Source organism: Rhipicephalus sanguineus, chromosome 3 (genome assembly GCF_013339695.2).
Source record: "Rhipicephalus sanguineus isolate Rsan-2018 chromosome 3, BIME_Rsan_1.4, whole genome shotgun sequence".
Lineage (NCBI taxonomy): Eukaryota > Metazoa > Arthropoda > Arachnida > Ixodida > Ixodidae > Rhipicephalus > Rhipicephalus sanguineus.
In genome coordinates, this window is record NC_051178.1 from 31,938,034 (window position 1) to 31,962,927 (window position 24,894).

The following is a 24,894-nucleotide window of genomic DNA, read 5'->3' on the forward strand; positions in this document are numbered from 1 at the left end:
GATGGAACAAGAGGGAGTGATCCAGTGCGTCGACGAACCGACGGACTGGTGCGCGGGCCTTGGCGTCGTCCTCAAGCCAGCGAGGTGTTACCGCCATTGCGTGCATTTAACCAAACTCAACCAAGTCGTTCTGCGTAACGCCATGTACTCCTGACCGTCGACCAAACTCTCGGACTGCTCGGTGATTCCTGCGTTTTTCCGAAGTTGGACGCAACTTCAGGCTTCCACCAAGTATGCTTGGCCCGTGACTCCCAGAAGTATACGACCTTCATCACTCCGTTTGGCAGATACTGCTATTGCCACCTCCGTTTCGGGATAAAGTCGACCCCGGAATACTTCCAATGTCAGATGTCTTGTCTGCTGGAAGGGTTGGAAAGTGTCGTTTACCTCATGGACAACATCCTTGTGTTGGCCGCACCGCAGAAGAGCACGACCAGTGCCTCCAAGCAGTACTCGGTCACCTTCAACAAGCGGGGGTCACCGTCAATGCTTCCAATTGCAGTTTTGGCGTGTCCAGTGTACGATTCCTGCCCCAACTGCGTTGCCCCAACTGCGCCACCACGCAGGTTAAGCGAGCAGAGCCACTGCTTCCTACAGTGACGCCTATAGCCGCCCATTGGAGCAAGTCAGGGTGGGTGTATTTCATCGCGAAGGAGACTACCTTCTTCTCGTCGATTACTGCTCCTGTGACTCAGGAGTGCTGTTTCTCCGCTCGACGACGTCCACAGTAGTGATCTTTATCATTAAAAGTGTCTTCGCAAGGCATGGTATTCTGGAGACTCTCGTCAGCGACAATGGACCTCAGGTTTCGTCAGCAGAGTTCTGTCTTCTCCCACAGCTACGGCTTCTCCCACATGGTGTGGACTGCCAAGGAACTTTTCAAGAAGTCTCCAGACTGGCCTTTGGCCCTCTTGTCATACCGTAATGCACCTGGGGTGACCGGGTACAGTCCTGCTCAGCTGCTGATGGGGCGCAGCCTCAGGACTCGCCTTCGAGGCCCACCAGCCAAGTTGCTTCCAGGATCCCCTCACGCTGCTGGCCTCCATAGGCGGGACACTGCCCAACGACGTCGCCAGTGTCAAGATTTTGACTGTTGGCATGGTGCGCAGGATTTGCATCTCCTGAGCGATGGGGTCTGGATTCGCAACGCAGATTGTGCTGACACAGTTCTTAGCCCAGCGTAGCATCCACGCTCCTACGTGGTCCAGACAGAAGCATGTGCTCTCGTTTACAAACCGAGACATCTGGTACCGCAGCAGTCTCCGTCATCGGGTAGTCGGGACCACGTCAGCTCCAGTCCACTGCCACAAGGAGCCCAAAGCCCTCCACAGACTGCAACTCGCCCAGAGCCTGTGTGCAACAGTCCAACTGCCAGGGCAGTTACTGCTCTACCAGCTTCATTGCCACAGGTCGCCCCGGCTACTCCTTCAAAACTGCCTGCGTTGGTTGTGCGCACTCGGTCTGGACGTTGCATTAGGCCACCGGTGCGGCTGAACTTGTAGTGTGTCCTTGTTCTTTCGCGCAACCGTACACTATGTGTTCACCTGTGCACCAACTAGCCCAAATGAGAGCTTTACTGCATTGTAGAGCGTGCCATGAGGCACTGGTTTTTATGTTATATACCTGAAAGCAAGTTGTTGCTTTCTGTTATTTTCCCAAACGGGGGGATGTAGAGGGCGTGAGTGCCAAGGCGGATATGCGGCGCCCTCTCGGCTGTAGGAGAAAAAGAGTAAACGGAGTCACTTCTGCTGGGGATATAGAGCGTGCCTCTTGATTCCATGGCCTTCGGGCTTCATCCTGCATCCTCGGCCGTCTCGGCTCAAACCCGCCCACCACAGTGCTTTGCTGTGGGCTTCAATTGGTGATGCAGATAAAGCGAGCGCACTGCTCTTGTGCTAGCCAGACTGCCTCGGAAGCTCCGGAATGCATCATGCTATGACGTCACTGGCCTGTTGGAATGGGAAAGCGCCAACTAGAGGTACAGATTTACGAACAGCGTTCGCCAAGGACATTTCTTTGACCACTTGTTGGTTTGATGTCATTCTGCATAGGTTGTGTTTTCCTGCTGACGGGGAGGGGTGCATCTTGCAAGAAAAAAGCTTTGGGCCTTGATGTGAAGGCCAAAACCATCATCTAAAATATGACTGTCGAAAAGAAAGCTGCTGTTGCTGAAAAATACGGGATTTCATCGAACTCACTCTACAAATTCGAAAATAAATGGTAACATCACGAGTGTTGTATGTGCTGGTGGTATGTGGTGGCTCAGGCCAACAAAGAAAAGTGGTAAAGGCAGCGGATTATGTCGGCATAGAAAAAAGCCCAGCACTCCTCAGTAGATGTGGGAAAGACATGCCATTTGGGCTATTTTTATTATTAGCAAAAGGCCGGTTCACTGGCATCCCTGGGTGCAGCGATTGCGAGGCTAACAGCAGGTGTCTGCTAACGATTTAAGGACCGGCATGGTATTGTTGGCAAGGTGCCCAGTGGTGAGTCGGCAGAGGCCGGAGATTATTGGCTATTTTCCCAGTTATGTCTATAAAGTGTTATATGGGAGAAGTTTTGTCGTTGTATTTGCACTGCTGAAAAAGAAAAATTGTTACGGAGTGTTAATAACGCTAGGCATCAATTTTTTAATGAAACACTTCTGAATTCATCAAGTCAGATCCTGATAAATTTTGGCGCCACCTTAACCCTTTGCGGGTTTCTGCCGTACGTGTGCGTCATTGTCTGTATGTTTAAAACACACACCTTTTTCAATCATTTCTCTTGCATGGCATGTGCTGCCATACTTCGGGAATACGTAGAATATTTTTCATGCGTTGATGTCTCTCTGTTGTTGTTTTTTTTTTCTTTCCAAAGCAGCGCGCTGACTTTTGCTTGCTCATCGGAGCGCGTATGCGTGGTGAAACTGGTTTCGGTTTCGTCCTTCGAGTGGTTACCACTTCTAGCGCCCGCAAAGCTGATGGCTGTCTTGTTTCTAATCTCTCAAAGGGTGACCGCTTGTTACTCTCGTTTATTGCTCTCAGGGGTGCAATTACATCTGTTTCCGTGCGGTGCTAAATTACACAAATGATGCCGCCGGGGTTGCGTTTCTTGTTTTGGAGACTTGGAAAAACTAACTCCGTCTCGTTGGCGATAAGACGAAGGATTATTATAGCTTTTTCACTCGTTTTGCTTTCTGGACAGGTGCGCAACCATACAGTTTCTTTCCGTGCACTCACTCGCGCAGTTTGCTTACGCTATGGAAGTGCGCACCAGTTGCTCTGCTGCTAGTGAGTCAAGTGGCGATTCTTCTGATGTGTACTGCTCCCCAAGTGCCGAATCAGAATCTAATTCATTGAGTGTCAGTTCGCCAGACGTGGATATACTTACGAGTTCAGACTCAGATGATGATGAAAGAGTGACATCTCGACTATTACACGCAGAAAAGTTTCTAGTGTTAGAGCAAGAACATTTTTTTACCGGAAAAGTACTCTCGTGTGCTTATTTTTGTATGTCTGTGAGCTATGTTTAATACAACGCATAATTTTTATTTATAAAATATCATATAAGCTTTTTTTAGGATTTTGCGTGACGTTACTCACGAATAAACCATGTGTATGAACAAAAAAGATGGTATTTTGTCACTTTACGGTCCTGCAAGAAAATTTTTGACAATTTGTTTCTTAAGTAAGAAATTCTGAAGAATTTAATTCAGCAGTAAAAAAATACGCATTCTTTTAGTGCATTTCGTGAAAAAAATTCTATCCTCAAAGGGTTAAACAAAGTAAAGAAGTTTCCAAAATAGTAGATAAGGAGGTCACGATAACTGCTGCAGCACTAATTGCTGATCATTTTAACAAATACTTTCAGAGTGTCCTTTCAGAACCACATTATTATGAATAGTGTGATCCGTTACCTACAGTTACCGATGATGTTCCAATAACTCATGATGGTGTTTTACAAATGTTACTTAAAGTTAGTTCTAAGAAATTGTCAGGGCCTAATGGCATTAGTAATTCATTCCCGCGACGCTATACTGAATAAATTACCGACTTCCTTACTGCCCTTTTCAATGCATCACCTTAATGTGGTGAGATACCAGATGATTGGCATACAGCTCGCATTGGCATACAGCTCGCTTTAAGAAAAGGAGACCACCATTTCTTCTCGAATTACCGTTCTGTTTCTATCACTAGTAGCTGCTGTAATATGTTAGAGCATGTTGCAAATTATTTAACACATTTTTATCAGAAAATAATATTTCATCGCTTGTCAGCATTGTTTCTGAAAAAATATGTCTACTCAGCTTGTGTCTACAGTGCAAGAGCTTGCATGGGTTCTAGATATATCTGGATTGATGTGTTTTTTTTAGATTTCAGCTAGGCCTTTGACAAGGTGCCTCACGGAAAACTTTAGTTTAGGCTCGAAAATATTGAGCTTCCTTCGGGTATTGTTAAGTAGATTCATCGTACCTAAAAAACTGAAGTCATTTCGTTGAGGTCAGAGGTTGCGCTTCTACTTCCCTGAGTGTTTCTTCTGGTGTGCCACTAGGTAGTGTGCAGCTCCCTCATTGTTCTTAATTTTTGTCAATGATTTAGTTGATGTCATACATAAGGACATATCTATTCGATTATTCGCGGATGACTGTGTTGTCTTTAAAGAAATATGTTGTGTGAACGACCACGTGTTACTTCAGGAGTCTCTTACACAAAAAGACGAGTGGTGCCAAGACTGGGGCATGGAACTTAATAGCGATAAAACTAGGGGTGTGCGAATATTCGAAATTTCGAATATTTTTTGAATAGTGTTTGCTATTCGAATCGATTCACACTGGAATTTTACTATTCGAACTATTCGAACTTCCCAAAAACAAATACAGTCAACGTCCTATTGAAAGTGACCCCTTCAGATTTTCAATATGCTTCACCTCATTACACTGCGGTATTGCGGCAAAGCTGCCTTTCAAGCTCCGTATGGTCGAACTTTGCCGACAGTCAACGTCCGATTGGAAGTGGTCTCTAGATTTTCTATATGCTTCACCTCATCACACCCCGGTATTGCGGCAAAGCTGCCTTTCAAGCTCCGTTACGGTCGAACTTTGCCAAGAGACAACGTCCGATTGGAAGTGGTCCCTACATTTTCAATATGCTTCACCTCGTCAAACCCCGGCATTGCAATAAGGTCGAAGTCTGGGTCAGTTGGTACATGACGCTGAGGCAAAAACCAGTCAAAAAAGACGCCGGACAAGGGGTCAGCTAATAAAGCACAGTTGCTAGTCCAGTCCTTGTGTGTGTCACTTCTTCCCCTTGTCCGGCGTCTTTTTTGACTGGTTTTTGCCTCAGCCCGGCATTGCGGTAAAGCTGCCTTTCAAACTCTGTTACGGTCGAACTTTGTCAAGAGACAGTCAACGTCCGATTGGAAGTCGTCCCTAGATTTTCAATATGCTTCACCTCATGACACCCCCGTATTGCGGCAAAGCTGCCTTTCAAGCTCCGCTACGGTCGCAAATGTATTAACTCAAGAAAATGCTGGTTCCAACATGGAGATGAAAGATGTGGCAGAGTTGGGGGCTCAATTAATGCTGTCTTGGGCCTGAAATTCGGGCAGGAAGTCCAAAAAGTCAGACGCCGAAGCTTTTTAGCATCCAAAATTTCAGATGTTGTTATATATTGACGTCTACGAGGCAGATTTGGAACTCCGGACTTGAAGGGAGCACACCCTTGTCCGCCACATCAGTTGGGCTTCCACAGAAGTTGAAAGAGAAGGAGAGGCTGAGGAAATGGTATGTTTGCCTATCACATTGTGAAGTGTTGTCGGCAACACTTTGGTTGCACCAAATCAGGTACATAAATAGAATTCGGCCTCTACACTGCCTCATTCTTGATAAGACAACTATGAAACACCACCCCGCCAGTGCTTCATCAACCTAGCGGAAAGAAACACTTTCATGTTGCTATCTCATAAGAATATGCATAGGAATCCTCTCTAACTTTTTTTTCTGGAATTTCGCTTCGAACTATTCGAAAAATATTCAAGTCGATTCGCACAGCTCTAGATAAAACAGTTCTCTTGAGAATAAGAAGAAAGCGAGCCCCCAGCCTTTATACTTACTGTCTGCATAATCACCCTCTCAAAGATGTAGAAATGTACAAATATCTTGAAGTCACTTTGACAAAAACACTTACGGGGTCAGATCTCATGAAAAGCATATTGCCACACATGCTGCTTTCTTTGTATTGTTACCGGCCCATTGCACGTGTAGCTGCTGTCTTGCGCAAACCGCGCCAGAATGTCTGAGAACATCCAAGATTATTTTAAGATCGTCTGTTATGCTTGAGCGCACAACCGCGAACGGATGAGTTCATTCTCAAGCTAACGCGGTGCCAGCGATAAGGCTCGAATGTTCGATGTCGCATGTATAAATGCTGACACGCCTTGCCACGGTTCAGTTTTTAATCGACGGCCAATGCTCTGTTCGCCACTATCACTGTACAGTGTGTATTGCTGTAGTTTGACTTTCCGTTTCCCGGCCACAAGTTCGGCCAAATAAGGAGTTTCATTTTGGACACGCCGACTGCTGCTTTCGTCGACGTCGCGACCCTGTGACACTATGCACGGCTGCACTTAGGGAACTGTGGTGTCTTAAGAGGAAACTCAAATGTTCCACAAAGGAGACCAGATTATTGGCATACAACACCTATATTAAATCAGAACTTGAAAATGCTCAATTGTTTGCGATCTGCGATTTAAAAAGATGTTGGCTTGATTGAAAAAATTCAGCGGAAGGCTGTCAGATTCTTCAGCAAATATAGAAGATATGATTCCCCAACACATCTTAGCAAAGTCAACAGCATCCAAACATTGGATGCTGTTGATTACGATGAATCTGCCAAACTGTGTGAAACCTTTCTTCTAGAAAAGCATGACATAACCATAAATATTCACTGGCACCTATTTTTGCTCGTACTACAGCTTTTACAAATACCTTTTTTCTCAGGACTACCGCTGACTAGAACTCCTTGCCAACAAGCATTTTTCTGTTTGAGGATTTTGAAAAACAACTTGAAATTTTTTTTTGTTTAGTTCTGTATGATGTATCTATATGGTGTGTGTTCACACTGCCCGTGTCAATTATTTGCAGACTTCTGTTGCGTATGAGTGTTTTTTGTTCACTGATTTTTCACTGTAACACTGTTGATCAAGTGCTCTAACATTCATGTGATCAAGTGCTGTAACATTGCACAACTTTGTATTTTTTTGTTGCCCCTCCTGCTTAGGCCTAAGTATAGGCCTGCAGAACTTGTATATGCCTGCGGAACTTGGCAAGTTCAGTGGTGCAGTAAACTTTTATGGCACAGAAAGTTATCGCAGTATGCAGGGTACGCACTAACCAGAATGCCTAGGATGAATCACTACGACAGCGGTCAGCTGATGCATTAGGCTCTATGAGGCTTGGTCGGGGATTCGTCACAACTACATTTTAATCGTTAGTATGTTTAAAGCTGGTAAGTAATAATGAGGTCTGACTGTACATAAACTCAGCAAGTTTGATCAAGTATTGATCAAGAATTTCAAAAAAGTTTTAAAATGTTACGTTCCCCTTTAAATAATCTTCCATTGACAAATGAACAACGTGTTACATACTTGCAGCCATGCAGATTCTGCAGCAGCAGCATGAAGAAGTCTAGCCTGAAGGAGCAGAGTCTCTACTGCCATGCTGCCAATTTGAAATGCCACACAAACATTTGCTATTGAGTTGGTCACTGAGTATTGCCTATCTGCACATTTTTTTCAGCTTATTTCGGACAATGCAATTTTCAGAGGATGCGTTTTATTTTTTGTTTCCCTTGAAGGTCCCTTCAGTGTGACTCTACTGTAACTAGGCGTAGGTGGCTGTGCTGCACGAAAGCTTGATTAATTGTGCAGGTCGGAAATGTCAGGTACCCGGAAAATCAGCTATTGGCAATTTCATCTGACATCTGCTAACAGAATGTATGTTTTGAGGCTACCAAATATTTTCTTCGGTATAGCTGATACCCTGACAGATCTTGGTATTTTTTATTTTATTATAGGAAGCAGAATACTCTATTGAATTAAGACATGACCAACATAATTTAAGATTTACTTCTTTGTTTATGGTAGTTTGCTGTGTGTGTGTGCTCATTTTATCAATACACTGCGTGGTTGGTCTACCCACTGCATTATGCGAAGAAACATCAGTTGTGGTATCATCCCCTCACTGCTTTTTGTGGTTGTTGTTGTTTCTATTGCTTGTGCAGTGGAGGCTGAAATTGCAACAGCCACACGACAGCTCTCGGACGCTCGTCGATCACGTGACGAGGAGCGGCAACAGCTGCACCGCCTGGTTGGTGAGCTGCGTGAGAGCATTGACCAGGCAACGAGTGAAAAAGACGCTGCACGTCGGGATGCTGCAGACAGATTTCGAGGTGAACCTGTTGTGTGCATTGTTGTGGAAGCGTCAATTTGTGTCTTCTAAGCTTTGCTCCATGAATCGCGCAGTGTCTGTTTTACTGCCTATGCAGCTTTGCGAAAAACTCATCACCCGGCACCAATGCTGCTATTTGCATGTTTCTATGTGCAATCCAGGAAAGAAGGTGGCTTTTAAGGGCTCGTTTTTCTTTGTTAGACACAATATTAATGAGAACTAACAGACAATAATGCCAAGGAAAGTATAGGAGATGTTACTTGCATTATTTGGGATATAAATGTGAAGAAAGTAAAGTGGACGAAAAGATCACTTGCCACCGGCAGGGACCGAACCTGCGACCTTCGAATAACGCGTCCGATGCTCTACCACTGAGCTATGGTGGCAGTCATCCCCCCGTCCACTTTATAGGGTATATATCTGTATTTATATCCCAAACATTTATATCCCAAATAATGCAAGTTACATCTCCTATACTTTCCTTGGCATTATTGTCTGTTAGTTCTCATTAATAATGTGCAATCCTGTTAAATGTGTGCAGTAACAGCATGTCTGTGGTAGCAGTGCATACTCTGTTTTGCCTTTGGCACTAGTGTAGTACTGCACTCCTTGAGTAAGTACATACAGCTGCTATAGTGTGCAGCTTGCATTGAACAGTGTCCAGTTGCCTTGCAGCAGCATAGCCTGGATGCTTGCATGTTTGAGCACCTGAGTGGCCCTGTGTTTTTGTATTCTTTGTTATGCATACAGTTGGCTAAGAGTAATTCAAAGTTGAGAACTTCCAAAAAGTGAGAATCTGAACTCCAGAATACAGTCAAACCTTCATATAAGAAGGTCAGTAAAAAAAAGATTTCTGTGTTGCAAATTTTGTTATATTGAGGTTCATTTCCTGTGCCGTGTGTCACGCTCTACTGCATTCTGCTGTCTGACAAGATGTGCCAGCCAGCCCAAATGAACATTTTGTTAAAGAAATCTCGTGCAACAGGGTTCCTCTTATCTTGATGTTAATTTTAGCGAGAAGCTCAATTAAAATGTTCTACATTTGAAGTAGAATCACTACTGTAGGAATGATCACATCAGCAGGAAACTCCAGAGTAGGCCAGCTATACCTCACAGACACCCCCCCCCCCCCCGCTCCTACCTCTGCCACCTTGCTGTTCTCCACCTGGCTTAGAACTAATGTCAGAGTGCCACAGCAAGATGCCATAGTAACCTCTTATGGGCACAGTGTTTCATGAAAGGGATAGCACAAAACACAAGTGCTGTGCTGGTGCCTCTTACCACTAACCATTTTGCTGCATCCACTCCTTGAGCTTGGACCAAATCCTACAAATTGCCATCTCAGTTTTAACAAGAGATTAATTTAAAAAGCTTACTATTAAACCTTTATTAGTTGAGTGCAAATTTCAGTTTTTTCTAACTATAAAGTCTCTTCATTTATTCTGCCTCAATGGGCCAAAAGTCATCTTTGAAATGTGGTTCCAAAAAAAAAGTAAGTTGCATTTTCAGCACAAGGGTGAAGCAATGAATGTGATACAGGGGTGCAACAGCTGCGCCAATTGTGCCAATTTGATACAGTTCCTTATTTTTGCACCAAGCTGAGCCAAAGCCGTGAAATTTGTTGAAATTGCACTGCACTGTGCCAAAATGCCCAACCAGCTTTAAAATTTTCTCAGTTGCGCTAATTTTAGCGAGAAATGGAGGCTGCGTTGGCCACCTGCAGTTTAGGCAACACCATCCAATCCAATGCAGATGCGCAGACGCTATCCCTAACCCCACTGCGAAAGAAAAGAAAAAAGGACAGTGGTTCTAAAATTTCTTGGTCTTGCTCTATCGCGTGCACAATGCTTTTTAAGCACGTGATAGGCATGTGATCTTATCTTTGTCTCTAGCCTATATATTTGTGCATCCTTGTAATGAAAATCAGTTGGAAGTCTGCGCTGGTCCTCGTCTCTTCTATGTGTACTGCGTAAAATTTTTTGCGCTGAGCAGTTTAATAACAGAATACCAACTAGCCCAATCCTACATTTTACTTTTTAAGCCACTTTTATGTTATATTTTGAGTTATGTGTTCGTGTTTTCTGATGTCAGACTGTATAAGAGAACCGAGGTATTCGTCAGGCATTCCAGCCCCTAGCCCCGGCTTCCTCCTTTGTACGAAAGGAAGGATAAACTTCACTTTTGCTGCACTACACCGGTGCCTTGCGGAAAAGCATACCAAGATTTAGAAGGGGCTGTTAGTACTAGCTGTCACAGGACACAACACATTTCATTCCTTAAAGGGGCCCTCCAAAACTTTCAAGACCTCATTGTTTGACATTTTTTACTTGCGGGTTGTGTAGACTGAGGGCTGAAGAGATGAGTGCAGCAAGAATGGCAGCGATAGAGGCACACAGTCCAAAGTTATTCAGCCTAGAAAATTCAAAAATACAATAAAATGGGCGCTTACCCTCAACTTGATCACTGCAGGGTCATCTGACCATGTTTCACTCGCCCTGTGACATTTGGTAGTGCCCCAATCAAACGAACTGAAAGCTCCTACGTACGGGAAGCTTGCATGCCATTTTGCCCGTTACAGTAGAACCCTGCTGATACGTTTCTGAAGAGACCATAGGAAATAAACATAAGAGACGGGAAACGCAAGAGCCGAAAAACAGGAAAAACGACAAAATATTTAGTGGTACAGAATTTTATTTCAATGCTTACGAGTAGCACGAAAATTGGCGCGCTCAGCCACAATCTAGGCGACGGATAGAAATGCGGAGCTAGGGACGGCCTCACCAACAGAAATGTAATCAACGTATGTAATTTTTTTAACACCAACAGCTGTAGGCATGAAAGAACTAAGCACACGCAATCACGACCAGCGCGGCGAGTCCGACCACGAACCGCGCACATGACCATGCGAGCTCCCGTCCTCCGACAAATAACGATGATGATGAGTCTACGCCAACGCGATGGCAGAAGTAAATGCCAATCTCGAAGGCTTTGCTTTCGCGAGCAATTACGTCATAGACGCCATGTTTGTGCAATACAAATCTCAAAGGCCATTCTTTTGTCAATAGTAAATGCCAATCTCGAAGGCTTTGCTTTCGCGAGCAATTACGTCATAGACGCCATCTTTGCAATACGAATCTCGAAGGCGATGCTTTTGTTTGCATCAATCGAAAGATCCTGTTGCTTGCGCCTCTCATGCGGCTAATGTTACGGTCAAACCAGGCCAAGCTGCGTGAAAATGCACCATGGCCGCTCTCTTCGGTAGTCACTCGGTCGGCTCCGAGCGCACTTCGCGACGTATCATACGGGAACGGTCCAACAGTTACGACATAACAGCGGGGTTCCCAATACATTGTATCCTATGGGAGTTATGCCGGGACCAGCGGAAAACGACGTAACAGCCAGGAAAACGCAGCATTGAGGAATGTAACAGCGGGGTTCTACTGTATTTCCAACGTATTGATGACGCCGTTGCGATAGTAGCAAGCAATGTGGTGCTTGAAGAGTGAACCTCACGTGCGAACCGAGGCAGCTCGCGAATGCCTCTGTCATGTTTTGTAGTTTTAGTGATCTTTGTACGTCAACGCTCTTACATTTTTTCCTTAAGTTTCTTCAAACAATAGTGCCTGGAGCATCCCCTGCGCATTTCCTACCGCGCCGCGGTGTTCGCCGCATTCTTCGCCTGGTACTGCAGTTTTCAAGCTGAAAAAGTCGAAGAGCATTAGTTTATTTGGCGTTCAGTGAAAAAGAATGCTAAAGAAAAATGAAACCCAATAACAATCCCTTTTTTGACGCAACACCGCGATCTCTTCTAACGTTACATTTATTCAATCACAGGCCTGCGCTCTGCGTCATTATTTCCACCTGCGATAGTTTTGCTGAGAGCCACTACGCGTTGGTGCAGTCAGCAGTGATGTAGGCACTTCAGAAAAACTGTTGGAGGACCCCTTTAATCACACATGCATGCATGCGTCATATAATTAAGAATGCTGGTACGATCGCTGATGTATAAAAAAATTACTGGCAATCATTCAGAGTTGTGCATGACGTTTCTGCAGCCCTGAGAAACAATAAAAAAAATGTATGCCAGTTGTCTTTTTAACATCGAAGCTGTTTGAGCTGGCCATTATTTGTGCGGCCTACCAGAAAACTATCATCATCATGAACGGGTATGTGCCACAGAAATTGGCCAAATCCCACTACTCACCACTGGTTCCCTAAGCGAGAGAGAGAGAGAGAAAGCCATAGAAAGAAAGAGAAAAATTTAGAGAAATAATGGGAATAAAGACATAAAAAGGTAGAAAGATAGAGAAACACAGAAAGAGAGAGGAAGAAGCAGAGAGAAAGAAACAGAAGAAAAAAAAAGATAAAAAGAATGAGAAAGAGAAGAAATAGAAAGCAAGAAATATAAAGAAACATACAGAGTAAAGATAAAAGAAATGGAGAGATAGAGAAGAACAGTGATGCTACCGCTGCGCCAATTGCGCCAGACTGCGCCAAAGTGCGCTGGCTGCTACAACCTGCTACATTTCCTCAAAATTTGGCGATTCTGCGCCAAGCCTGCGCCAAAGGGGTGTACTCTGACTTTCAGAAATGAAACTAACTACATGAGGTTCCCCCATTGAGAGCGACATCGCGCTGTACGCGGACGTTCTCCATGAGAGTGATGAAAATGGAGACAAAATATCAATATCGTGTTGTCAAGCGGACGAAGGAACAGCGTTTTGTGTTTTTTTTTATAATCAAAGCATCAACTGTAGGCAACATGGCGTAGCAGCAGTCAAGCGACATGCAGCCATGAAACGGCACATTGATGCTACCAGTCGTCATTGAGACGCTTCAGGTGGGCTGCAGCGGCCGAAGACGATCCAGCCGACTTTTGGAATTCGGCAGTCCATGGAATGTTTTGCAGTGTGACCGCGTGACAAACGCAGAAACTCTTTGTGCTTGGCATGACTCTCAAGGGCATCCCATACTTGTGGGCCGACACAACAACTGCCTTGTTTCCCAAGTTATTTGGAGATTCCAAAACAGCGAAGCAGTTTAGTTGTAAGAGGTTCAAGGCATCCTACATAGTTAGTGATGGCCTCGGGCCGTATTTCAAGAAGCTTGTGCTTGACGAGCTGAGCAAGCCGGGTGTGGTTTTATCTGTTAGCATTGGCGAGACCTCTCTTCCTGAACAGAGGTGCCAACAACTTGATGTTGTAGTAAGGCATTTCTCCAACAAAACGCAGCGAGTTGTGGAGCACCTACAGTCTTTCCGGCTGGGCTCTGCGACTTCGGAAATTTTGGCTAGTGAAGTGCGGAGAGCAATGATGGACCTGCCGCAGAAAAATGTCATTTGCTTTTCTACGGATGGCCCTAATGCAATGAAAAGCTTCAGAAAAAAGACGCAGGAAGCATACCCTGACATCATAGATTTAGGAGAGTGCTGCTTGCACAAAGTGCACAACTCATTTGCCTGCGGCTTGAGTGCCATTGGCTCGGATGTCGACGCTGCTGTGGTTGATGTTTATTACTTTTTTAAGAATTCTTCGGCTCAGGATGAATTGTTGAAAGCAGAGCACCTGCTCCAAAAGCTAGTTTTGCTGCTCCAAAACGCAATTTTGCCTGCTCCAAAAGCTGCTCCAAAGTGGCCTAAGCCAGTAGCATCACTGGAAGAAAGGAAGAATTAAATAACGAGAAACAAAGAAGGCCACCCAGCTGCGCTCTTCCTTCAGGCTTGGCATGACTAGTGCAAAGCTGCCGTACTAGGGAACGGGAAAAGCAACGGCGGCTGCAAGAAGAGCCTGAAGCGATGGAAGCTCTGCGCCAACGACGATGGGCCCATAGATCTATGAAAGGTGCGAATGCTTGGTTGTGGGATTTGGACATCCGTGTCGTGACGTAACCTAGCTAAAGCCTAGCAACAAGCTAGAAGCAATCAGATTAGACTTCAAAATCGTCCAGTTTCTCTGTTTCAAGCCTTGCACGACTGGTGCAAGCTTCGCCATTTTTCTTGGCCACTCCCACTCGCTCCTGCTTTATGAATCTCCCAAATTTCGAAGTCACTAGGTTTGCAGGTCTACATTAGCATATTTAGCGCCTGTCAAATGATTTACCCACCGTGGTGGTCTAGTGGTTATGGTACTCGACTGCTGACCCGAAGGTCGCGGGATTGATTCCTGGCTGCGGCGGCCAAATTTTCGATGGAGGCGAAAATGCTTGAGGTCCGTGTACTTAAATTTAGGGGCACATTAAAGAAGCCCAGGTCGTCTAAATTTCCGGAGCCTTCCACTATGGCACCCCTCATAATCGTATCAGAGTTTTGAGACGTAAAACCCTATCAATTATTATGTTAAATGATTTGACAGGCACATGCATATACTAATGTGGACTTCTTCATTGTTTGCACTTTGGGGGGCTCAACACACTGCTTTTATTGAAATATCAGTGTTGAAGTACACTGTGCACGAGTTAGTAGGTGATGTTAAATTATTTTTGCACGTTTTTGTTTTATTTTCTAAAAATAGGCTTTTTTTGTTATACTGCTCCAAATTTAGGATTTCGTGCTAAAAAATGTCTTTTTTTCCCATAACCTGCTCCAAATTTGGATTTTCATTCTCCAAAAGCAACATTTTGCTGCTCCAAAAATTGCTCCAAATCCTAATACAGTTGTTTCATCCCTGGTGATAGCAACAAATTAGACTGTTGTACGAAGTAAGGCTAGGAGCTTTAGGATCAACATGAACAGTAAACCACAGCTATGCGGTGAAGTAGCACTCCGTTTGTGCAGGCGACATGCCTATCGTGCCGGCAATTAACATGTCCGGCATGTCGAAGACCGGCGATAAGCATTGATTATAGGTGAATAGTGTTAATTCAGTTCGTTGTAGAGGTGGCGTCCAAAAATACAAAAAATTGGCCCGAGCATCAGCTTCTCTGCAATGCATGGTTGCTAGCGGCGTTTGGAAGACAGATGCGCAACTCTGCTACCTAAAGGTAGCATATACAGTAAGGCCCGTATTCACAAACCGACCTTATCCTTACCTTCTGCCCTCCTTACCTTTTCGGCACCTTAACGCGTTTCATAAACAAACCTTATGCCACAATCCAGCCTTTCCTTAACCTTATCGCCGTGAAAAGGTGGCGTTCGATAAGGTAGCCCGGCAGCTACCTTAAGGTGCCACTTATGCGCGCGCGCTACGGCTTATTACGCAAGAAGCTGTACAAAGTCATTAAAGAAAAGGTGACGTACGCGATCGGCGTCCATATGTGCAATTAACGCTGCCAGTACGTGCTCGGGAACTGTCAAAATTCCAAGGAATAGTTCAGCGACGGTGTGTTGCTGAGCAGACTCCGCTTCTCGAAGCGAGCACTTCATGTCCCCGAGCTTGCCGCTGGAAACGAACAGTCCAATACGTCGGTTTTCCCGTGACCCCCCCCCCCCTCCTTCAGCTGCTGGTGGCGCTCTGTTTCTTCGGCACAGGCACTTTTCAAATTGTGAACGGTGACTTGGTCGACATACGCTTGCCACACTGCCCCGCATAATAAGCGTGTGAAAAAATCACTGCGCGTACGACGCGAGCGAGCGTGTTTCACTGCGGTATGGGATATATTTTTTCTCACTTTTTTGCACTCACAGAGCCGCTGTACGGCCGCACGTCGCTTTTGCTGCTCTGAGCTGCTCCCACTTTCTCGTGTTGTCCTTCACTGAACACCGCGTGCTATCACAATGCGACGCTTTCAAGTCGATGAGCAGCGCTGGATCTTCAGTAAAATTCCATTTTCGCCTTTGTGCCGCACTCAATAACAAGGCATATGTGCGATACACGCAAACATTCACACACGTACACACGCAGGCAGACGGAGAAAACGGCTCGCAACTTGGCGCGTCCGTTGGTGCCCTCGTAGAAATGAGCGCTCCGTGGACCGGCTCATGCCGGCGCGTCTTCGACTGCCTCCGCTTGCGGCGGCGCGTCTACGCGAGCGGACGGTTGCTATGACAACGGTAAAGCGATAACAAAGAAAAGGAGCACACGGCGCGACCAGACGATACGCGTTCTTTCCGCAACTCGCACGGTCATGCGTTCCTGCATTTGTCTTATTGTTTTGAGGAGCATATAGCTATTTTTTCTTGCTAATAAACCAACAATCAGCCAGCAAAAGTTCATAGCCTCGCTCCCATGCTCGTTCCTTATGACGACAAGGCCGCCTTCCGTAAGGCTACCTTAAAACCGAATAAGGCGAGTTTCTGAAATGCACTGCGGCCTTTTCTCATCCTTACACTTTTCCCTTCCTTGTAAAAGGGAGCCTTATAGCGTTAAGATAAGGTTGGTTTGTGAATACGAACCTAACTCTAGTTTAACCCTTTGAGTGTTTTTGCCATACACGTACATTTTCGACCCTCCATTTTGAAATTTCGCACCGTAATGATGATGCATCTTCACTGGGAGGGGCTGCCACCTCCTAGGACTTACAAGAAGCGTTTGAAATGATTGTGCTACCTTCTTGTGGAGATAAACATAACTACGTTCTAGCTTCAGTGCTTCACGTGGTCTGCGGCAGCATTAATGGGCAACGCCCTTTCGTGGTTTCGATTTTGCCATGTGATCACAACAGAGGCGTGTGAAACTTGATTTTTGTCTTTATCGGCACTCCCTTGCACGGTCGGCGGAAGTTGATTTCCATCTTTATTGGCGCTGCTCTTAGCTTGTTTATTACCGACACTCACGAGGTATTCTCACTCTTCTTGTTTACTGAGTGTACTCTGCTCAAGGTAGCTGCATGCAGAGCTGTGTGTGTGCCAACACAACTTGTTCCTTCAAGAGGAGAACATACACACGTTTTATGCGTGCAGACTGCGGTAAGGCGCTGTGCGTAGACCCGTGTTTAAAGGAATACCACGCTCTGAAATACTATTGAACATTTTGCAGTTATGAGTGATACTGACACCAAAATACTGTTCCTGGTTTTTTATTCCAATTTCTTCCTGACTTTATGCATTTCGTACATTCGAAATTCACAATAAAGTAATTTGACCATCTCAGAAAATTTTTTACAAAAAAAATTGGACCCTCAAAGGGTTAAGGGAATACGGCCACTCCAGGGACCGAAGTGGTTTTCGTGCTGTCAGTTCTTTAAGCACGACACGAAGTAAGCATTGAGAGCACAGCAAAGTTACGAGCTGCTTCCTGATGCCTCGAGATAGCGCGCGCGCCATTGACTCGCAGGCCTCTCATGCAGGGTGATGTTATCGCATGTGCCATCCGTGTGACTAAGATGGCCGGCTCGTTTAATCTCCACTTCAGCCGCGTTCGTCGCCAGCGCTCGCAAGCTCTTACTTGCGGGTAGAACATAGGATGTGCGAAGTGATGTTAACAGTTTGGACTTTATACGGAAAGTGATGGCAGTGGTGATGGCAAAAACTCGTCGAGAGTGTCCATATAATTGCTATTGCAATGAAGAGAAGAAAAAAAATGAAGGAGCCATTCCTGTATGTGAGGTAAGGCCAGGTTGTTAACGGCCAGGTAAGGCCAGGTTGTTAACGGCCAGTCTGTTAACGTTCAATACACAATATTTATGCTAAAGCCCTAAATGCCTCATCAAACACGAAAATGGACCGGCAGTGGCGGTGGCATCAACACGACAGTGATGCAAAAAATCATCATCACGTGATGACGTCATCATGCTGTCATAGATCGACAAAACTTGTGACATCGGACATCGTGACGTCACTTGATGACGTCCCCATATGACATTGTCACTTTGCACTTCCTCCGTGATCGCTGCGATGATCATAGAGGCAATACAAAACCAGGTGAGGTGCAGAAAGCTTGCAATGCCTTCGATTCTGGAGGCGGTGCAAGACCACCTTGGGTGCAGAAACCTTTCAGAGCTGGGCGAGGGAGGATCAATACATTGAGAAGGAAAAAATGATGGCTTTCATGTTCATTGTAAAAGGAAAACAGTTTGTTGTATATAGTCCCCCACTGAATGCACTTTCAGACACTTTCGCGGAAGCTCCACTTGAAGGGGATCTCCATTTTCTCTGCAAGCCGGCGCATGCGCAAATGATATTCTGGAAGTACTGCCGGAATGCTCTTGCTTCAGCACAGGGAGGCCTCAAAGAGAGGGAATGGAGTGTCAGAGGAGGTTGCCTTTTTGAAGCTAGCTAAGAGACGTCATCTTGTGGCCGGCAACACAGTCGACTGAGAAGAAAAACAACCTGTCTTTTGCCTTGAAGTCGTCTTAGGGGAATGCATTAGGGACAGTGTGAATCTTTAGCATCGAGGCACTGTTGTACGTCAAGGCGTTTGTCTACCACGATAACCACATAGATGTACTTTGTGTTATTTCTTAAAGCACAATTTTATTGATCCAGTATTCTGTTTATTTACTAGTGTCGAAAATAATTGCTGAAGAGGTTATTCCAGAACACTCAAGTGCATGACACCCTTATTATTGCATTATCGAGTGAAATATGGAGAGCTCTTGAGGTGAATTCTGCATGAGATTTGTAGTGAACCGAAATATTTCCAGCTCTTGATAAGAGCCCAATAATAATTATTAAGGGGCTTGAATGTAAATGCAACTTGCTTCTACAGTGTACTCCAGGATGTGAAATTAGCTGCTACAGAGTGCTCCAGGATGGAAATTTTTGCAGCTCCAAAGGGCTCCAAAATGGAAATTTTGTTGCTCCAAAAATTGCTCCATATCAGAAGTCCTTGGTAGCATCACTGGTATCATATTCAGTGCCACGGAACGCTGCCGGCATGTGTATGAGACCTTACAGTAGTGCCACAACACTTTACCACAACATAGGCAACTTTTTGACATTGCTGGTTCTCCAACAAGTGAGCGCTGGCACCTGCTTGAATGTGAAGTGAGCGGTGAGAACACCATCGCGAAGGACCTGCAAGGCCACAGTAAACCGCGCCCTAGGGCCTTAGTAAACAAGACTCTGTTATGCTGCAGCAACTCACCGCCAGCTGCATACAGCTGCATACTGCCAGCTGTGAAGGATCTTAATGCTGTGGTGTGCAAAAGAACAAAAACACGAAGGAAGGCAAACGAAACACGGCTGTGAAGGATGTCAATAAGTAGCTTGCCGTTTGTAAGCAGGAAAATGTATGCGTGTGTGGCTGAATTGTCGAAGGGTTTGCTTCCATGGTCGCGCGCTTTGGATGAATTTCTTCATGACTGTTTTTCTTTGTGGGTTTTACATGTACAGTAAAAGCTCGTTAATTTGTATTTCACAGCTCTGGAAAAACTCTCCAAATTAACCGAATGCCGAATTATCGAAAGTATCAAGAAAAGAATAAATAAATGTCTATTACATCATTGCACTTTCATTTTCTTGAGGAGTACGCAAATTCATTAATTATGTTGCATAAGAGCAGCGCAAAAGCCGCATTTTTTGTCATTTGCGAATTTGTTCACAACGTGAATGTGGCTCAAGAACCTCTAGTCTTAATCCGAAACATGCTCTGAACCCATTCCTTATTACGTATAACAACGCGATTGTAGATGACGACCACGCCTTTTTGAAAGCCAGTGGCCGTTTCGGCCGTCCGCAAGCGCCGTTTTCGCTCCTTTGCATTGCATATTTGCTACGCGTCACGCTCGGCACGTTCCGAGGTGCCTCCGAATTAATCGGGTTGCGGCCAAATATGACCGGATTAACGAGAGTTAGATGCCATTAAACAATACACATGCTTGCCGGGACCAGAGTACACGTCCTAATTGTCTGATTTTCCGAATTAACGAGTGTTGAATTAACAAGCTTTTGCTGTATATGCATACCTATACCACGGCCGCTCGATGAAAAACACACGGTGTGGCGTGCCGCGTTGTGGCGCAGGCAATGGGTGAGAGCGTAGAAGCGGAGTTGACAGCTGCCGCTGCATTTCGCTAGGAGGGCGCCAGTAGTAGGGGAAGGCTCCATGCGATGCGCGGGTGGGAAGGAGTGCGCGTTCAGCGGGTAGGTCGAAATAGTGGTTGTTTTTCTCCACATGAATCGTTCGCACTGAGTGTCACTCAAGGCAGTTGGCGCATGTGTGACATTTTATGCGTTAGGCAAAATGCTGCGCAACTTGTGTGCCGTTGTGTTCCACGAATGCATCGAAGGACCAGCAAGTATGCTATTACGAGTTTCCCAGTAACACAGAACGCAGGGCAGCATGGCTGCGAAACATTTCCCATGAAGGACCCAGTGGGGAGGGAACAGTATGGCAGTCGAATGATAGGTCCCTGGTGTGCGCCTTGCATTTTTCAGAGCAGGACTACAAGAAGACCGAGAAGTTGAGGATACTTTTGCCAAGGGCTGTGCCGACATTGTTCCCCGGTCATCCAAGCTACGTGAGCACGAGGAGCACGCCTGCTCCAAGGAAGAAGCGGCCACGCTTAGAAATAGAAGATGATAATGCGTACTTGCGTACCGAGTGCTTGGGCAATGCTGCTTCAAAAGACAGGCCTGTCATTAGCCAAAACGGCTCGTTAAGTGAGAGCACTGAAGCCACAACGCCCAACAACTCTGAACTAGGAAATGAAACGTGTGTGGAAATTGCATCATTTTCAGATGAATCATGTCAGACTACATTCGACTTTGTTAAACTGACAGAAGCTGAAAAAAAAAAAATCGCGCTGCTTCCTAGTGAAGATTGCTCGTATGAAAGAGCACTGCAGGCCCTTCAAGAAAAAGTGGATGAGGCTGAGGAGCGCGCACAGTTTTATGAAAATTACATATACAGTGCCTGTTTAATGAAGGTGCTCAGTGGTGCTGCACATGGTGACAAAACTGCCGAGTTCGTAAGAACCAAGTCCGCAGTTTCTCGACGAAGAAGCCCCACTACAGTTACGTCATTCTAAGGGAATGTGTAATTTGGAAGGCATGCTTCAACAAAGGTTATGAGCATGCAAGGTCCAGAAATCTCTTTAAGCTCCCTTGTCGCTCAATGCTCCAGATATATGTAGGCCATTCAACAGGTGAAATCGGTGTCACTGCGTTGGTAAAGGAGCGGCTGTGCATCGAATTCAAAGGTCTCACTGTAGAACAAGAAGCGTTCTGCTCCCTGATCATTGACGAGATGGACATAGAGCAGAGGGTCATATACGACCGACAAGTTGACCAACTTTTTGGTCTCGTTGACTGTGGTGAAGAAGAGCACTCAACAGCGGTACCCCAAGTGGCGAACCGATTACTATGTTTTGTAATAAGAGGCTTGTCAACATCATATATTATTCCTGTCGGATATTTTTTCACGAGATGTCTGAAAGGTGACCAGCTGTTCTTTGTGACCATGGAAGTGCTGAAAGTGGACTTGCGGGGCGGACGACCACGCCATGGAAGTCTGCAAAGTTTTCATCAGAAAGCTCTTATGAGCGCTTCTTGCCAACTGGGCAGGAAATGTTAATATGTCTGTTGAGCGTCTCGTACGCTTGGCTCAAAACCCTCTGGCCAGGAAAGTGCTGCGCCTGTGATTCCAATAACACAATGATTTTTTTTCACGCACGTGCAATAAAGCAATTATGACTCCCCTGATGTTCACAATGCTTTTGTTTCTAAGGTGTGAGCAACAATCATTCCGGAAATACAACCACACCTGTCAATGAGCGACTCTCCTGTTGATAAAATAACTGCAGCACAAACATACATTATCGAGGGTGAACAGCGCAACGGCAACAAAAGAGAGAAAATTACACGAAAACTTGCAACTCGCACGAGAAACGACATTAGATAAAACTAACACTTGCTATAATTAGGTTGAAGCATCGCCGACGCACATTCGGTAGGACGATTACCAATATAGTTAACGCAAGTTTATTGTAACCCTTTAAAAACTAAGAAGCGCATAGCAGCTGCGCTGTCAAGCCGCGATCTGCCGCAATAATTCCGGTGCTCTCGCTTTCGGTCTCCCCAGAGGCTCCCCCACTGGTGGTGCCGCGGCGGCAGCCAGGAGCACTGGGCGTGCCACGCAGTATCCGCCCCACGCGGCAGGCCGCACTGTGTGTTTTTCATCGAGCGGCCGTGCCTATACATACATAGGACATGATGGGAACGCTGACGCTGATGGTGACTGCAGAAATGTGCTTGGAGCGTCCGTATAATTGCTATTGCAGTAAATGTAAATTAACAAGTGTTGGTTGTACGAACAGTGCATAACGTGAAAAATATTTCAAATCCATATTCTGTTGTGCTTCATTTGAGCGTTGGCATCTCTCATACAATGCCATTGGTGCTGGGACCACGCGGTGCCCCTGCACCATATACTTTTGTGCACTAGGTCTCTGCATAATTTGTTGCTGTTTACTTAATCATATTCCAAGGTCAATTTTTATGCATTTGGACACTGCTTAAATTAGTTCAAAATGAAATATCCCATTAATCCATGTTGTCTTGTCCGTTGTATTGCCGACCATAATACAATTCAGAAGCCAAATATCCCAATTTGTAGGTGCCCCTTGTCCCGTCTCTCTCGCGACATTTATGAATTGGGCGAGTTGTGTGATTTACCAGTGTTTCACGCTGTTTTGTGAGAATTATATCCTGTTTGTGAAAAAGCTTTGCTCGTTGGCCTATGGAGGCCTTGTGATTGTGAAGCTACACTGCCTTAAAGGGACACTAAAGAATCGGCCTAGATCGATAAATTGTCCTCTGAAAACTCTACTGTCATTAATTTCGCCATCATAGGTTTATTAATAGAGGATAAAATCAAGTTAAAAATTTAAATTTAAATATCACGCCGAAATTTCTCTGCGTGACGTCATGGATTTCAAAGTGTATTTATCGTATTTTGGCGCCATTGGCTCAACAAAATTAGCCCAAGCTTGGCATGTTAAGTCTGCGGCCCCCTCAGAGGACAATGTACTTGATTTTTACCGATTAGGAACTACGTAGTCCCTAGTAGGCGCCGTCAAAACACGTGATGTCACGGCGAATGGTGTGGAAACTTCCAAGGTGGCGTCGCCACCCGCATTTTGCTTTTGCACGTTTTCTCATTTACTAAGCGTCTTCTCGCAGCAAGCGTGGTGTTTTTGGTGTCGTGAAAGAGTACTTTACTAATATGAGAAAAGTCGTTTTGCTCTTTAGTGTCCCTTTAAGCAAGTTTGTTCTTCATATCGGTTCCTGAAGCAAGCAGAAGCGGCAATGGAGAAGTCATTGGAAAATCTTGCCATGGTCAAAAAGCCGTATTGCTTGTCAGTCGTTGCTGTTTCAAGGTTAGCGATATTGACAGATTGACCGGAAGAAGGCAGACAGAAGGGAAGCACTTGTTTCTCGTCTAATATACACGATTATCCAAGCTTAAAGGGACACTAAAGAGCAAAACGATTTTTCTCGCATTAGTAAAGCAGTCTTCCACGATACCAAAAACACCACGCTTGCTGCGAAAAGACGTTTAATAAGCGAGAAAATGCGGAAAAAGAAAATACAGGTGGCGACGCCAGCTTGGAATTCCCGCACCATTTGCCGTGACGTCACATATTTTTGACGGCGCCTGCTTTGGCCTACGTAGTCCCTAATCGGTTAAATCGAAGTATGTTGTCCTCTGAGGGGGCCAGAGACTTGACATAACGAGTTTGTATAAATTTCGTCGAGCCACTGGCGCCAAAATACGTTAAATGCTCTTTAAAATCTTTTACGTCACGAATTACAAAGTTCGGCGCGAAATTTAAAAAGGAAACTTTGAACTTGGTTTTCTCCTCTAATAATAAACCTATGGTGGTGAAATAAACTACACAAGAGTTCTCCGAGCACACTTTATCAATCTAAACCAATTCATTGTTTCTCTTTAGTGCCCCTTTAAAGTATGAACTACCTAGGCTAGTTATGAATTTCATTATGTTCCAAGTCTCTCATTTTTTGTCTGCTGCCTCTCACTGTTGATAAAGTGTGCATGTTTCTCAAAACAGCTGTGCTCTCGAAGCAAACTTTTAGTGTGCGCTCTCATAACTTACATTTGCACTATTGTGTCTCAAGGATGTTTATGAATGCAACAGATCTATGCTTGTGAACATTGGACCCAAGCCCTGGCTTGGCTCCAATGAGTCTGTTGTACTCAAATAGTAGTTGCTGGCTTGCAGAGGTGGAGGCCCTGCGAGCTGAGCTAGCTTCCGAGTGTGCCCGTCTGCGGGATGAACACCAGGAGGAGCAGCGAGTGCTGCGAGCCGAGGCAGAGGACAGGCTGCAGCGGGAAGGGGCTTTCTGGAAGGCCAAGGTATGTGTGTGCAGCATGTTTTATTTCTTCAAAGCAAATAGTAATTACTGTATTTTATGCTGTGTCACAAATTTTTTGCTGGCACATTCTTATGCACGAGGGTGTCAGTATATGAGAAAAGTCATGTGCGATGAATATCTTCATTTTTTTTATTCTCGTGTATAATAAATAAACCATGCATGAGAGCATTGGTAAAATAACTTAATCTTGTTATAATGTTGGGGCGACTGTCACCTCGGATGTTGTCTACTCGCTGCTTAAGCAGTGCAGCTG

The 24,894-nt window shown here is 45.2% G+C and overlaps 1 protein-coding gene and 1 pseudogene across 1 annotated transcript in view; both read left to right on the plus strand.

Moving 5' to 3' along the window:
• The window catches only part of LOC119385367 (rootletin), a 223,059-nt gene that overhangs the window by 169,234 nt on the left and 28,931 nt on the right, over positions 1–24,894 (plus strand). Inside the window, exons 15-16 of the mRNA XM_049413967.1 lie at positions 8,262–8,429; positions 24,488–24,621. Coding sequence (XP_049269924.1) covers positions 8,262–8,429; positions 24,488–24,621 — 302 coding nt within the window. The remainder of the gene's footprint in view (positions 1–8,261; positions 8,430–24,487; positions 24,622–24,894) is intronic.
• Positions 855–1,494, plus strand: LOC125757583 (uncharacterized; annotated as a pseudogene).